General features: G+C 35.3%; 2 protein-coding genes across 2 annotated transcripts; both read left to right on the top strand.

The window, feature by feature from the left end:
• Nucleotides 1-307: 307 nt before the first annotated feature.
• On the top strand, nucleotides 308-7,219 carry LOC135107906 (KICSTOR complex protein ITFG2-like). The gene is made up of 3 exons (XM_064018283.1): nucleotides 308-614; nucleotides 3,399-5,299; nucleotides 6,798-7,219. The coding sequence occupies exons 2-3, from the start codon at nucleotides 4,034-4,036 to the stop codon at nucleotides 7,008-7,010; spliced, it is 1,479 nt and encodes a 492-aa protein (XP_063874353.1). The 5' UTR covers nucleotides 308-614; nucleotides 3,399-4,033; the 3' UTR covers nucleotides 7,011-7,219.
• A 139-nt stretch (nucleotides 7,220-7,358) lies between these two features.
• LOC135107908 (uncharacterized) lies at nucleotides 7,359-12,904 on the top strand. Its single transcript, XM_064018284.1, has 6 exons — nucleotides 7,359-7,799; nucleotides 8,958-9,036; nucleotides 9,197-9,290; nucleotides 10,616-10,912; nucleotides 11,096-11,244; nucleotides 11,793-12,904. The coding sequence occupies exons 1-4, from the start codon at nucleotides 7,745-7,747 to the stop codon at nucleotides 10,868-10,870; spliced, it is 483 nt and encodes a 160-aa protein (XP_063874354.1). The 5' UTR covers nucleotides 7,359-7,744; the 3' UTR covers nucleotides 10,871-10,912; nucleotides 11,096-11,244; nucleotides 11,793-12,904.
• Nucleotides 12,905-16,667: the final 3,763 nt, after the last annotated feature.

Below are 16,667 nucleotides of genomic sequence, written 5' to 3'. Positions count from 1 at the left end.
TTGTCTCTTTAAATATTTGTTCTATATTTGTTCTGTGCCCAGAAGTGGACAGGCAAATTCTACCTTCGTTCTTTATTGTTATTTTTACATACAGTAATAAATCTATCAAATCAATCAAGCCTGAAGTAAAAAAAATACCATAGAATTAATGTTACATAATAAAAAAGAACGGCACAAATATAAAAACAATATCATACAAAAAATAAGACCCTCAGTGGCTTGAAAAGTGTTGCCATAATCATATAATTGCTCAAAATTTTGTAAAAAGTAAAGCTGTCACTTTAGACCAATACCTCTACTTGCCTTTACTATGGGCTGATGATGATGATAATAGTGACCGGCCAGCTGAAGGGGAGGTAACTGATAGCTGAGGTGTATATCTCGGGAGACTGTGGGCTGTGGACATTCTCACATCTGTTCATCATCTGCCACCCCTTTAGTTCAGCAAGTGGCGCAATCCAGGGAAGTTGCAGCCCATGGTGGTGTCAGTGTGTGCTATCTGCACGTTACCATGAGTGAGAGAGGGAAGAACGAGGACACCCTGGCTGCTGCCCTGTGCTCCACGAGGGACGACATCAGAAAAGTTTTGGAAACAGCAAGACGAAGGTTTAAAGGTAAGAATCTTATCACACGTACCGCCACCATATCTCAACCATCACAAACATGCTGCAGTGTGGTGATGTTGCCAGCCGCTTATGAGGGCACGGGTTCCCTTAACATATTTGAATTTAGTTATTTCATTTTTTTTTTCCAGTGATAGTTTAGCAAGGATTCTTCCTATCAGTAGATAAAAAAAAAGCGGGAAATGTTTACTCTCTAGCTCGTTTCAAGTTGGGAGATGAATTTTTTTTTCTAGCAGATTTCTGTGTTTTAAATTAATCTGCTAACCTTTTTCTCTAGAAATCTGTCGTTTTTTTCTTTACTTCAAACCTTTCCCCCTCCACTAGGAACTACTGATTTTCAATGAAAACGACTAACAGAGTAATACAAAACATGCCAAAGTCGACCAGAAAAAAATATTTTCATTCTCACAGGTAACACTCATTATAATATCAGTTACCCCCCTCCCCCCTCGTAAAGTAACGATCTGCTAAAATAGCGAGTAATAAATTAATGAAAAACAGACCAAAATCTGCCTTATTCATCATCACAGGTAACACATGGGCCGTTGCTCAGAACCAGTCATTTTCATCTCTCGCTAGGGACAGTTTCCCTAACCTAACCAAACCAAACAGAATTAATTCATAAAACACCTCACCTGGCCAATCTGGCAGCACTCATTAGTTTTTCTCATAGAAATGGGAAACAACCAAGAAGTAATTTTCTGCACAGCCACCACATATGGATGTCTTAGATAGATTGATTCAAATTCGACCCATGTCTCTTTTCTTTGACGAAACAAAGCTCCCTGATAGGCTGAAATAAATATTTTTTCATTGGCCTGCATCATTGTCTTCATTCAAAGGTACGAATCAGCGTTAATTATTCTATGCCAGCACACTGAGGTCACTCACCCCAGCGCCACATGCACATACAAACACATTCAGCCTCACCCAATTGACAATTGACGATTTAATGTGAAGCAGGGTGGTGTGTTGTTCTGGGCAGTTGCCCCTGACAGACTGTGGTGTCACTTCAGGACAGGATGGATCAAATTTAAAAAATTGATAGCATTGTTATGATAAATTTCCAAGGCATGTGTATGGGGTTAAAAATACTCAGAATAAAGGGCTTTATCTCATGAGAGAGATAAGAATTGCCGCTGTTCCACGGATAAGGAAAGTAACATATACCGGAAAACATTATGAGAACTTGACAGATCTCTGGCTTTTGAAAATTGTCTTATTAAAACAAAGCATTTAGCAGTACAAACCATTAACTTAGACAAGTTAAGCACTGCTTATAAAATAATAATACGGTGATCTGGGTCACCTTACTCTTAACCTCCCAGAGTTCTTTTGTATCCTGTATTTTCTGCCCCATATGAGACATTATAATACTCCATTTTAGATGACTTTTTCCATGATAATTACAAGTACATTGTTAGTTTTCAGCACACAGTATTGCCAACCCAGTACATTGTTAGTTTTCAGCACACAGTATTGCCAACCCATACATGTAACCTGCCCAATTAAGCATGGTAATCAATAACTTCAAGTCATGAGTAAGGAGGCAGAGCTTAGTTTCTCCTTCCATCTCCCTTATAATTAATCATGGAATATATAAATTTTATGAGCTGATTTGTACATAGTAAAATTCTTGTATACTAATACTCAGTGATTGGTGCTGGTGTGGTGATGTGTGTGGTCATGGTCGGAGGCTGTCTTGACTTCAGTGGCATTGTATTTGTTTGTCATTCATTTTGTTTGAAGTATGATTAATATGATGAAGTACCAGATATTGCAGCATCCATTTGCAGTCTATTAAGGTTAGCAGTAGAGGAATGAAACTGAGGCTGCCTTATTTTTATAGATACATATTTGTGATGATTAGAAACCTATAGATGACAGTACTAAAATACCTATAGACAGTGAAATGTTTATCTAGCAAAACCATTCACTGGTGAAGCGGATTCTTGGCAAATAGCAAAACCACTTGTGCAAAAACAGCAGACAGTGAAATCTCTGGAAACCATTTATTCTACCTTCCAAGAAGTTTTTTGCTGGTACCTTGGTGCTCTAAATCTGAGTATATTTCTAATGAAAAGTGCCATGAAAAGGCACTCACATATCTCCTCTCCTCACTCCTTTTGTAGCTTCATTGACAATCCATTTTCTGCTGGAGTGCTGATATAACAGCTGCTGCTTCCTATATTGAGTCATCAAAGTATTGTGACAAGAAAACTAGGTAGAGAAGACCATGCAGCTCTGATGGTGTTATAAAAGTGCTACTCCTCTCACTAAGAAGCTGCCATGAACCAGGATCAAAGTCACAGCCTTTCAGCACTGTTAACATGACACAGCTAGTCTCCAGCAGTGTTAGGTTTTCTTTTTGTGTAATGCTTTTTTTGTAGGAGGGCATGTTTTTAAGCATATATATATATTAACTCATCACTTCCTGTATTCAGTCTCTTATTTAGATACTTCCAGGAATTAACACCATAATAATACTCTCAGCTTTGAATTAGCTGACAAGAGTTACCAGTATTTCTGGTTTATTTGCCTCCTCTTTCCAATTAAAATAATATTCACTGCTAATGCAGTAGCAAAGAATAGGGATCAAGGGGCACCTGTCTGCTTATCTGCATTTTCTCCTATATGTAATTCCATGTAGTTGAAAACATGTAAGCTATATTGATTTATGTGTTTAGCATGCCTTAAATGTATTTGTATCATAACAACTAATAAATATTTATTGTATGTTCTACTCTGTATTATTTTTATATCCTTTCTTTTCAGATAATGAGAAGAGTGCCTACCTTTGAGATTTATATGGGATACTTGTTGAAGGTGAATTAGTATTGGTCCTCATGTTGCGTGCTATTGCTGTTGGCATCCCAATTGGCATCACGTTTGTGGACTGCTTTGGGTACGTCGCTAAAGTGGATGGCATCTCCATGCAGCCATCCCTAAACCCTGACAGTAGTGGCACTAGTGATTTTGTATTTCTCAGCCGATGGAGTTCAAGATCATTCTCCTATCAACGTGGTGACATGGTGTCCCTCGTGTCACCAAAAGACCCAAGTCAGAAGATTATCAAACGTATAATTGCCCTTGAGGGGGACATTATCCGCACCATTGGATACAAGAGCCGGTATATCCGTATTCCTGAGGGACATTGCTGGGTGGAAGGAGACCACACAGGACACTCCTTAGACTCAAACTTCTTTGGACCTGTGGCACTGGGTCTCATCACTGCCAAAGCATCTCAGATTGTTTGGCCACCCACACGATGGAGGCGATTAGAGAGTGAACTTCCAGAGAACAGAGTGCCACTTAACTTGCGTGGTCTTGTTTCCAGAAGAGATATTAGTGAAGATTTGGATGTGATTGACTTGGATGACTGAAGTGCAGTTTTACATAGAAAAGCCAGTATGAGGGTTGCTTCATTTGTTAACTTTTTAGAATTTGAATTTGAAGGAAATATCAACAAAAATGCTATATGTCTTGGTGATGTGGATAATGATGGTCAGAATGAGCTAGTGGTGGGGAATGAAAATGGTGCTCTTGCTCTTTTCAAGGGGGAAAATCCACGACCCATCCGTTATAGCACTGACCTCGGAATGATCTCTGCTGTGGCTGTAGGGGATGTGTTTAATTCTGGTTCAAATGCATTGGTAGTAGTGACGGGCTGTGGTTACTGCTATATCTATGACTTTGAGGAAGACCATTTGACAGAGTCATCTGAGAAGAAACCACTACAGCCCATTCATGCACAGCGCATCCCTTCCAATGTAAAAGTGATGCTTATTGGTGATGTAAATGGGGATGGGTTCTCGGAGATGGTGGTGGCATTAACAGATCGTGTTGTACGTACTTACCGCTGGGTCAGTTGTGGAGACGTGGTTGGTGGAAAACCGTATGGTAAATTAATTGGTCTTAACAAATGGGAATTAGGAGATCAAATTGGAGGCATCACTTTTAACCTGTGCAAAGATGGCACCCCCTCCCTTCTGGTGGCCCAGCCTGGAGGGACATACTTCACACTAAAGGTTCAGCCAGCTGGTCAAGACAATGAACTGGATCCTTTTGATGAAACATCTTCTGAACTTCTGACTAAAATGTCTCTAGATTATGAGCCTCTGGCATCAGCAAGGCTGCGAAATCCAAACATTCATACAGAAATCTGTGGAAACATTAAGTTAGGCAAAATAAGGCCCAGTTCATGTGGTAGTGAAGGAGATGCCAATGAAATCATCAAAACAGGCTCAACCCATTCTGATAATGAATGTGTGGCAGCATCATATGCATTGTCTTGTCCAAGTTTATCAGGTATTGAAACTGAAAGAAATGATCTTGCTGAAGGAACAGTGAATAGTACAAAGCCAGTCTGCAGGAGAACAGGCAGTGATGGAAATGAAAACAACTCAGAGGGAGCTGTTGGCTATGCTCTGGCCACTCTGGATGGTACCTTAATGCTAGTGCATGATGGAAAAATTCAGTGGAACTTGCAAGTTGACCATCAACTCTTTGCTGTGTATGGGCTGGATGTGACAGGAGATGGACGGGATGAAGTTGTGGCCTGTGCCTGGGATGGCAACACGTACATCGTGTGTGAAAGCACACAGTGTGTACGCTTCACGTTCCACGAGCCTGTCAGCGCCTTTACTGCTGGCCGGTATGGCCTTAGAGGTCGGCAGGTAGGTGTCTATTGAATATAATTGCAATTGAAGTGCCTAGTCAGATATCTCTGACAATGAAAATTGTGTGCCTAAGAATTACCATGGCTTGCTTAATTAGATATTATATGGTTAGTCACCAATAACTTCATCTCATGTTTCCTTTCTGACTGTTCTATTGCTGCTGTGGTAGACAGTCACTGTTCTCCTAAATCTATTAACATTGGTGTTCCTCAGGGTTCTGTCCTGTCACCCACTCTCTTATTATTCATCAATGACCTAAACCAAACTTCTTGTCCTATCCACTCCTATGCTGATGATGCCACCCTGCACTTTTCCACGTCTTTTCATAGACGTCCAACCCTTCAGGAAGTAAACATTTCATGCAGGGAAGCCACAGAATGCCTGACTTCTAATCTTTCTAAAATTTCTGATTGGGGCAGAGCAAACTTGGTATTGTTCAGTGCCTCAAAAACTCAATTCCTACATCTATCAACTCGATACAACCTTCCAGACAACTATTTTCTCTTCTTCAATAACACTCAACTGTCCCACTCTTCTACACTGAATATCCTCGGTCTGCCCTTTACTTATAATCTGAACTGGAAACTTCACATCTCATCTCTAGCTAAAACAGCTTCTATGAAGTTAGGCGTTCTGAGACATCTCCGCCAGTTTTTCTCACCCCCCCCTTCCCCAGCTGCTGACTCTGTACAAGGGCTTTATCCGTACATGTATGGAGTATGCTTCACATGTCTGGGGGGGTTCCACTCATACCACTCTTCTAGACAGAGTGGAATCAAAAGCTTTTTGTCTCATCAAATCCTCTCCTCTAACTGACTGTCTTCAGCCTCTCTCTCATTGCCTTAATGTTGCATTTCTAGCTGTCTTCTACTGCTATTTTCATGCTAACTACTATTCTGATCTTGCTACCTGCATGCGTTCCCTCTTCCTGCGGCCTCGCTGCACAAGACTTTCTTCTTTCTGTCACTCCTATTCTGTTCACCTCTCTAATGCAAGAGTTAACCAGTATTCTCAATCATTCATCCCTTTCTCTGGTAAACTCTGGAACTCCCTGCCTGCTTCTGTATTTCCACCTTCCTGTGACTTGAATTCCATCAAGAGGGAGGTTTCAAGACATCCTTCAATTTTTTACTACTGCTTTGGACCCTTTTCTGGGACTGGCATCTCAGTGGGTTTTTTTTTTTTTTTTTTTTTTTTTTTCTCTCAATTGGATTTTTGTTGCCTTTGGCCAGTGTCCCTCCTACATGAAAAATGAATAAATAAATAAATAAATAAATGGAATCATCCATATACAAATTAAGGAAATAAAGATTAGTTTAGCATAATATTGGTCCAATCCTTGAAATTTAAATAGTACAGAAAAATAGTAATGAGATTCGTAGCCCCTTGTTTGTATCAGTTTTCCTTTGCCATTAATCAAACAAGGAAAACTTAACTGTCAGAGATCAAAACAGGAATAAGTTACATTTTGCTGAAAGATGTTCCTTCTCACCAGGTGCCCAGTCTGGTGTATGCCTCCTTCAACAACCGTATATATCTGTATTATGATATCACCTTGAGCCACACCTCCACCAAGACCCTGGCTGATATCCTCAAGAAGGAACCAGAATATCATCAGCTGCTAGAAAAAATAGGTTTATGTTCTAGTGATACTGATAAACTTGAAGAGCTTCATAATTATTTGTTGTATGGAAAATTTGAAAAATAGAAACAGATTCTCATAATTTGTAGCAAAGGAAAGAATCTTTAAAATTTATGTATAACTGAGCACATACTTGTAAAGTAAACACATGCTTATAGTTATAGATATGTCAAGTAATTCTTACTCTTTTCTTTATACAAAAGAGTCAACTAAATTATATGTTTTGTAAAAAAAAATGTAAATAATTCATAAACTGACATTGATATGGGCTTAAATACAAATTTATTTTTCCCTTTGTGTTGGTGTTACTATAGCTATTGTGCCTTTATTCTGTATCAAAGTTCACTTAAAAAAAAAAATGGCACCCATGAAAATTCAATAAACAGCAAATATTTTTGTCAACCATACCATTACTTAACATTTCCAAAAATTATTGTCTGTGCATCAGCTGATTATCATTTTTCCTTGGAAAAGATAGTATCACGTTAACTCATTATTTAATAGAAAATACAATAATTCATTGGTACTGAATGTGATGTAGTGTAGTATTCATGGATTACTAGATTTGAGAAAGAAGGAATTGCAACTCATAAGTGTCCAAATGAGTGTTTGGAAGCCAGTAGTATAAAATTATAAAAGAAAGATAGACAGAGAAATTAAGGTACAATGATTTGGTCTAAGATATTCTTGTTGAATTATCACAGCCCTGCTTCTGATACTACACACAAGATGTCATCTTTCAATCTGAATGTGAAGATTGTGAGGCATTAATTTAAAAGTAATCAAATTTCATCCAGGGAATGGGTTGTGCTACAACTGAAGTCCTGCAGTTATCCTTATGTCTTCTTATTACAGGTATGCCACACCTTGGTTTGCATCCCATCTATCATATAACTGTTAACTGTTATGAATGCATTTACTCACTTATTTAGTGTTTGATACTTACCCATAACACACACACTACCTACCAACCTGATCTTTGATGGCAGTTGCATCAAGGAGCTCAAGAGAACAGCACCAGCGTCTGCAAGGGCATCACTATAAACTTAATTTGTGAAGTCACTGATGAGAGATGACCATTTAAACTTTCTTAGCCCCCTTTCACATGATGCCTCCAGTTTTAAAGGGTTAGGGTTGGGTTATTGCAAGCAGTAAGTAACCACCACCATTGATGGCAGTTACCTGCCCACAACAATATATACATACGTGCACAGTCAACGACATAGGCTGAAGCAAGGAGCGGTCATAAAAGATAACTTTCCCTTATGTTAATATGTTAAGGTATGTCTGCTCTCACTGAGATAGAATTTATTGGGTTAAAATAGCAAAAAACTGAGCACATCTTTTCAAAGTATGTACATGTTCTGTGATTTGAACAAGAGCAGAAGGAATCTAAACTTCATGTGCTCATTCATGTGAGTATTGTTGGCCCATATTACTTATGAAATTTCAGCTTGATCATTGTATTAGTTCTAATTCTAATGAGACATTTTTGCATATACAGTGCAAGTTCAGATTTGACATACTCAATTAAGTACAGATAATAATAATGACACATGAAGTTTCAACCAAATCACCTGAATACTTATTGAGAATCCATTTTTGAAACATCCTTTCAATTTTTACATGTTACACGTCAATACCACCCAGCAAAACAGATGAAACCTGTACCGCCAAAAACTTAGAGCTGTGAGTTTTGATGTAATTGGCCATGTAATTCCAAAGGTATAAGCTTGTGGATAGTTGAACAGTTGGGCTGGTCCAGTCCAGGTTACTCATCTGCAAAATCCACCCCACCTGATCATAACTTTGCACTGCTTGTAATAATTTTTAGTTTAGACAAACATACAATTAACATATAAGATAAGTTTCATTGATTTTTTTCATTCATTTCTTTAATCTTGTTCTTATAATGGTATACAATTCATTTGTTGCTAGAGAAAGTAAATGTAAGGCATAAAAAAATTCTAGTACTTAGGATATTTTTCTCTTCATGCAATTATTATATTGCAGAACTGGGGAGCAAGTTTGTAGATGAAGGTATTGCTGTCCTTGCTGGTGGCATTGCCATATATGCAGATCTTTTCAAAAGGTAACATTCTTATGATAATTATTATTCAAATACAATGAAATAGTGCAACTAGTTGTTCAGCAAAAACTTAAATAATTAAAGTATGAACAATACATATAAATTTAAGAATGATCTAATTTTTAAAAGTGGTTTGAAACTGAATTTATTATTACTATTCCAGGACTAAATCAGAAGATACTATGGCTTTGGAACTCTCCATAGCAAAAAGTCATAGGAGTATCAAGGAGGTTGCTTCTGAATTACTGGATCTTGAGGTAATTAATTCGGGTAACTCAATAGACATCCAGTGTAGCAGTAAACAATAAGACTTCTCAATAATGCCACAAGTTTAGGGCTAAGAGTTATACTACTAGGATTGATTTATAGCTGTAACACAATTGCCTGTTGTCAGAGCAATACATGGTGCAGTTGGCTCAACATATGCATCAGATGTTCTGCAAATTAAAGATAAATTATTAAATTATTTTAGTCAGACTACCATAAACACTCCCTCATTTGGACTTGGCTGGACTCCTGGTCTGGGGCTGAGGTGGGAAAGGTAGAGAGAAGGCAAAAGAAAGTGAGAGGATCTTGTACTGAGTATTAAAAAAAAAAAAAAAAAAAATATATATATATATATATATATATATATATATATATATATATATATATATATATATATATATATATATATATATATATATATATATATATATATATATATATATATATATATATATATATATATATATACACACACACACACACACACACACACACACACACACACACACACACACACACACACACACACACACACACACACACACACACACACACACACACACACACTAAACCCTCAGTATATCAATGTAATTTTGGAGAAACCACTGACAATAAAGGCAAAATTTTTTTTTAAATCATGAATGAAAAGTACTGTTTTACGTAAAATAACTACATTTGATTTTGAAAGTTTAAAACTTCAACATGTTCATGTTCCGAAAATTAAAATTATTGATTATCACTAGTTTGGAACCAAACTACCGATGAATCGATAACGTGGGAAAAATAATTATCGGATAACCGATAACCCGATATTGTTATCATGATAAATTGTTGCAATAATTTATTGCAGTAATGCCCACCTATGAGTATGATAATTGTCAAAGTCATGAATTACACATTTCTGTTGCAGTCACTGTTGTAATTATATCATTCAAACCACAAATTTGTATACAGTATTAGTGGGACATTTTGTTACAATAAAATGATGATGTATCAGTGATACATAAATTGGTACTGGTATGACTTTAACAATCTACAAAAAATTGATATATCAGTATCACTTTATATGTGTCAATTATCAATATATCTGTATCATCTTAAACAGTTGTGTATCAATGTCTGTCACTGATCATCTACTATTTTATCAGAAATTCTATCCCAGAAATTGGATAATCTTGACAGTTAAATCTATCTTTGATTTAAAAAGAATGAAAGGCCATTATTCAGTATCTACCAGGTCCCTCTATCATGGTGTATGATTGTTTATGCTTTGTTGTAAGAAATAACCTCAGTTTCTCCCTCTTTTTCTTAACAGGATGAATGGAACAATTTCCTTAGTGAAATTGAAGGTAAAGGAGAAGAAAATGGAAATCAGCATAGCACTTTGGTTGTTGTAGGGGATGCTATCCAAAAAAATTTTTTCTTACAACTTGTCACTCTTCCACCACACACTGCCATGGCCAGTGATGAGGGTGCCTACAAAACATCCAGTACAGTGACACTACAAGATATTCTGAAATCCAGTCGGCAAAATGCAACTTTGTTTGTATTCAATCGACATTTTGCTTGACTACCGTGACGCACCCACATCTCTCAGCTCGCTTCCAGACAGGTTAAGTTTTCGTTTCTTTTATAATTATTATTTTTAATTTTTTAATTTTTTTATTTTTTTCTACTTGCAATCGGTTTCAAACATCCACAGAAAGTAAATTAATGAATACTTATATTTGTCACGAATACAAGAAAGTAAAATTTAGTTAAGATATTTATGATAATTTTTCTTTTTTGCATGCAGGATGAATTGTATGGTGCTGGCTGTAGTGTGGTTGTGGTCACCTTTGGGGAAATGTCAGGAGCTGAGCGTTGGCTTCAGGAAACAAAATGCCCCTTTCCATATTACAGAGACCCTACAAGGGCTCTTTATTGTCATCTTGGACTCAAAAGGTATACTATACCTTTATTTATTTATTTATTTATTTATTTTATTAAATATTTCAAGAGTTTTGAATACAATAAATTAAATAATGCTGTAACATGTAAATGTAATTTTCTCTATAAAGTGCTGACTCTAACATAATAGGAACTAAATAAACCAGTCTGTTTTTCTTTATACAATAGTATCTCAACTTACAAGTGCCCCACCTTATGAGTTGAATTAAACTCATAAGGCAAGGTACCACTGTATATATATATATATATATATATATATATATATATATATATATATATATATATATATATATATATATATATATATATATATATATATATATATATATATATATATATATATATATATATATATTAAAATTTTTTTTTACTCAAATATTACTCAACTCTCTCTCTCTCTCTCTCTCTCTCTCTCTCTCTCTCTCTCTCTCTCTCTCTCTCTCTCTCTCTCTCTCTCTCTCTCTCTCTCATCCCTGTATATTTTCTACTTTCTTTATATATTGTGTATACTACTATTACATTATTAATTTTGCTTTGAACAGATCCATTAAGAATGTCTGGAACACCTCAACTCTGAGATTCTATGGTTGTGAGTCTGCCAAGGGAACACCTCTTCCTCATTCATATTCTGATATAGAAGATGATCCTCATCAGATGGGAGGAGATTTCATACTGGACAAAGATTTTAAGATTGTTTTCATATATAGGAGCAAGACACCCAGTGACAGACCTGTGGTTAATGAAGTACTTGAAGCTCTTAAATATACCATAGAGTCAGACTAGACTTACCTTATGCAAATTTCCAGTTTGCTTTTTACCTACATACATATGTCTTGTCATACAAAGAAGGAAAGACTTATCCCAACTAACAATCCTAGTCTGCGATATATATATATATATATATATATATATATATATATATATATATATATATATATATATATATATATATATATATATATATATATATATATATATATATATACACAGACAAGGTGGAAAGAATAAGAACAGAATGTGGTAATGAAAAGTTTCTTCCTTTTATTTTCATCTGTGAACTCACTCCCTTTGAGCTCTTCTGTAAAGACAAATAAATATTTCTCGTAGTTTATAATTGTAACGTCAGATATTTCAAGATTCTCATTTATAGCTTTTATATATATTTTGATTTCTACAGTTTAGGCATTCATTTTCTACTACTTGGATTTGAATTTCCTCTTATTGTTCTGAACAATTTTCATGTTTTGAAATTTGATTCAGAGTGTATTTTCTGCATTATTTAGTCAGGTAAAAAGTTGAATACATAATACAGATGAATGCATGAAATAATATTTTTGTATGTTATTTGTTGCTTTTACTACCATTGCCCTCTTTAGAGGTATTTAACACAAGGGAATGTAAAAAAAGGAAAAAAAAGGTCATGAGGTAGCTATGCTTGGTAAAATAATTGTGCCTTTTACATCTTTAAGGAGGACCATAATTCTCTAACATGTGGACAAATATAGAATTATGAAGGCATTTGCAGAAACTTAATGTAGCATTTGCTGGATCTGTTTTTTGTGTGTTTTCATATGTTGTAGAATCAATAACATTTAAGAAAATTATCTGTGACAGTTTATACATGAATACAAAAAATAAATTATAAATTTATGCACATAGTTCCTTTTTAATATATCCATTTTTATGGATGGGATACACTGTTTTGAGATGACTCTATATAACAGGTCGTGATGGTAAATATGTGTTACACTTTCTTTTGGCTCAAGCTCCTTGATGCACTACTTAGCCAAGGCTACCACTGGTGGTAACATACGTTCCAATTTTAAACAGCTTAACATTGCATGAAACTGATCCAATGGTGATGACACCTTGGTGCACATCTTTGGAAACTTTGCACTTTGCATTAAACCACACAGGAATTACTTACTTGATTTTTTAAACCAGATCATACATGTTTTAATATCATGCATATTTTGGCCTTTCTTTATGGCCATGATATATATGTCCTCTATATATAAAATATCTCACCTTGATAAGAATAAACATACAGGAGATTGTTAGATCCCTCCTTCTGTACCATTCATTCACCTTTTAAGATGTGCAAAGAACATGTACTCTTCCAACCTGGCCATGGAGAGTGAGGGCAAGCCAAATCCACTCTAGTAAATCTATTAAATGTAAAAAAAAAATGCTACATTCCTCTTAATTTTTATTAAAAGATAAAAACTATCTAAAAGAATGGATACAAAAACTATGGTTGTACAATAAGCTGCTCAATGATAATCAAAACTGACAATACCACAAAAAATGTACATGATATATTTTACAAACTGCATTTTCTATTTTGAATATAAAATTTTTAGCTTTTGTAGAAACTTTGCTTTTAAAATTTTCATGTGTATGAGGCAATACTTTTCTTTGGTTTCACACCCCATGTGGGAGGCAGCCAGTCATATGAAAAAGTTTTCTATTACAAAAAAAACTTCAAAAGACAAACGTTTATTACATGCATTATACATTTGGCTAAACTGTATTAAGAGGTCAATTATGGTGGCCTCCATTAAGTACTGTACTAGAACTACTGAGTATGTAACAGAATTTAGTTAAAACTTTTATTTATCTACTTATCATGAAACTAGCAGTTTCCCACATGTTACATATCACTGAAGAATGCAGGAGGATTGTTGGGCTTCCATCCCTTCAGGAACATATTATACATGCATACAGGAAGGCAGGATTGCTAGCTTTCTACCAGGCTCGTAGATCAAAACTCCTCAGCTTATATTCCATTCCTGTTGTGTGCTAAATGAACAAAGTCCATAGTGAGAGAGAGATAGAGAGAGAGAGAGGGGAAAAAAAAAAAACACTCCCTCACACACACACACACACACACACACACACACACACACACACACACACACACACACACACAAACAGACACACACACGTATAAACGAATACATATATATATATATATATATATATATATATATATATATATATATATATATATATATATATATATATATATATATATATATATATATATATATATATATATATATATATATATATATATATATATATATATATATATATATATATATATATATGCGTGTGTGTGTGTGTGTTTTTATATATTGTATACATACACACACACACACACACACACACACATGAAGAAATCAATTTAATGTGAAATAAGTTCTGAGATACATTGCTTTAGATTTATGAATAGACTGCATAACACTTTTGTATCAGAATGCCATCATCAAGTCAGTTATTAAAGTTATGCTATTTCCTCACAATATGTTCTTGCCTGTTTTATCACCAACAGGGTATGGTGCAGACACTTAATGTTCTTTTGTAGCAAGGGTCCACACACACCCTCAAGAGGACAGAGAATTGATGATTTTCCTCTCCTACACAACCTGGCAGGATTCCTAACCTTCCACCAGAGTCAAAACTCAAGTCATGTCTCAAACCCATTCTCTGATGAGTGAAAACGGATATGAATTCTGTGAATTCCATTCTAATGTGGGAATACCCACAGTGGAAGAGAATTACTTGTAATGGCATGCTAGGCAACTAAGGCTATATAGCTCCCGATGTCTCATCGTGGATTCTGATGAGTGAAGTGGAGCTACAGTTTAAAAGAAGAGAAGATTAAACTGTCTGCAAAGGTGAGGATTTAAGTACCGGACTTGTTGATTGTTAGTCTTACACATGCACACTAACCTTGCTTGTCACTTGGCAAACTGATTTTTCATACCCTGCTCAGGTTGCCAAGATTTTTGCACATGAGCAAGTAGTTATTGTCCTCCTTGAACAAGATGGGCTGTGTGATAGACAAAAGTTATAATAGCTTTACCCATTGATTTGACTATACAAGCTCTAAGCTCTCACTGGAAGGATCTTGATGGCAATCACACATTAAATGTGCAATACTCAAAAACTGTGGTGAATTACATAATATACTGGCCGTTGTTCTCTCCTGATAATGAAGTATGTCATAAATCATTCCAGACCTTTTAATCAATTTTAAATCTAAATTGTTATAATGCTTTAATCTGGATTATCATATTCTTACTTCTCTGATCAAAACAAAGAGGTTTATTCAAATAGTTTCCTTATTTCACTCTTTGTGATCCAATCCTCTTGATGATTGTGAACAGCAGGAAAGACATGTCTGCAATATGCATAGGTAACAAAAGTGGTGTAACATTATGCATAATTAGAGATTAGCTGAAATACCTCAGAATTCCAGACAATACATCAACTACCCAAGAGTACCATACCATTGCACATACCAGCACACCAAGTAACCTACACTTCCTAATTACCACACTTGTACATACAAACCCCTTAAAAATTCTGGTGAAATTCTTGAAGGAGGGGTGGCAATAAAACAAATTCTGTGGAAGTAGAAACTAGAATGAAATCTAGATATTGGAAGGGATCAACAGATAAACACACACATCAAGGGCTAACAGTACTGATTTCTGCACAGAAGGTGTGATACATGATCTATGTGTACAGGAGACAACTGCCGTACCTGTGTGTTAACAATCTTATGATACATGGCACAACTGTTTTAGGTCATCTAAGTGTGAAACACACTACATGATTTATACAAAACCAACTGTATGCAAAATTCTTCTAAATGTATACACAACTATTCTCACATCTTATTCCACTATTTGGCTGAAACAGTGAAGTATTCATAAATTAGAAAATTCCAAATAGAAAATTAAATAAATATCACTAACACTGATAGGAACTAAGGGTATCTATTCCACTATTTAATATGAATATTTACTGACCGGTGAATGGCGGGTTTAGGTTTTGCATGATTCTTGCAAAAAAATGAGCAACCAGTAGAATGCTGAAACTCTTTGTATTACAGAAAATGTAGACCTGAGAAAATTAGGAGAATGTATATTCAGGGTAACAACAGAGTATAAAAGTATTCAATGAAAGAATAGCTTATGGATGGGAAAGAGTTGACAGAGGTCTAGTTGCTGCAAAACAATACAGTGTTACAAAGTGCTGATGCAACATGAAGTTCCCTACTTGCCTCCACTCACTTTTATCATCCTAATTGCAAACATATGATAATGTCAATAAAAATAGTACAGTATCATATTACTATTGCTATAAAATTCATTTTCAAAGTAAAATATTACTTTTGTACAAAATAATTCCAGCTTTTATCAACTCAATGATAACTACTTAGTAAATAATAACACATTTTCTTGAAATACATACACACATTCTTAAACAAAAAAAAGACCATGAACATTAATAATCTTTAGCCCCACACATGGCACACTTCATTTCCTAATCTAAGGGTAATTAATATGATATAATATTTCACTTACTCTAGGACACAGAGAATAATTACCTCTGATAAATGC

The sequence above is a fragment of the Scylla paramamosain genome, chromosome 16 (assembly GCF_035594125.1).
Source record: "Scylla paramamosain isolate STU-SP2022 chromosome 16, ASM3559412v1, whole genome shotgun sequence".
In the NCBI taxonomy this organism is placed as follows: Eukaryota; Metazoa; Arthropoda; class Malacostraca; order Decapoda; family Portunidae; genus Scylla; species Scylla paramamosain.
The sequence above is the reverse complement of the archived record's forward strand: the minus strand, read 5'-3'. Positions and strand labels throughout refer to the sequence as shown.

Coding starts and splice junctions, on each gene's coding strand:
- LOC135107906 (XM_064018283.1), top strand. CDS start 4,034: ATGAGGGTTGCTTCATTTGTTAACTTTTTAGAATTTGAATTTGAAGGA. Junction 5,300..6,797: donor ATGGCCTTAGAGGTCGGCAG/GTAGGTGTCTAT, acceptor CCTTCTCACCAG/GTGCCCAGTCTGGTGTATGC.
- LOC135107908 (XM_064018284.1), top strand. CDS start 7,745: ATGGGTTGTGCTACAACTGAAGTCCTGCAGTTATCCTTATGTCTTCTT. Junction 7,800..8,957: donor CTTATGTCTTCTTATTACAG/GTATGCCACACC, acceptor ATTATATTGCAG/AACTGGGGAGCAAGTTTGTA. Junction 9,291..10,615: donor CTGAATTACTGGATCTTGAG/GTAATTAATTCG, acceptor TTTTCTTAACAG/GATGAATGGAACAATTTCCT.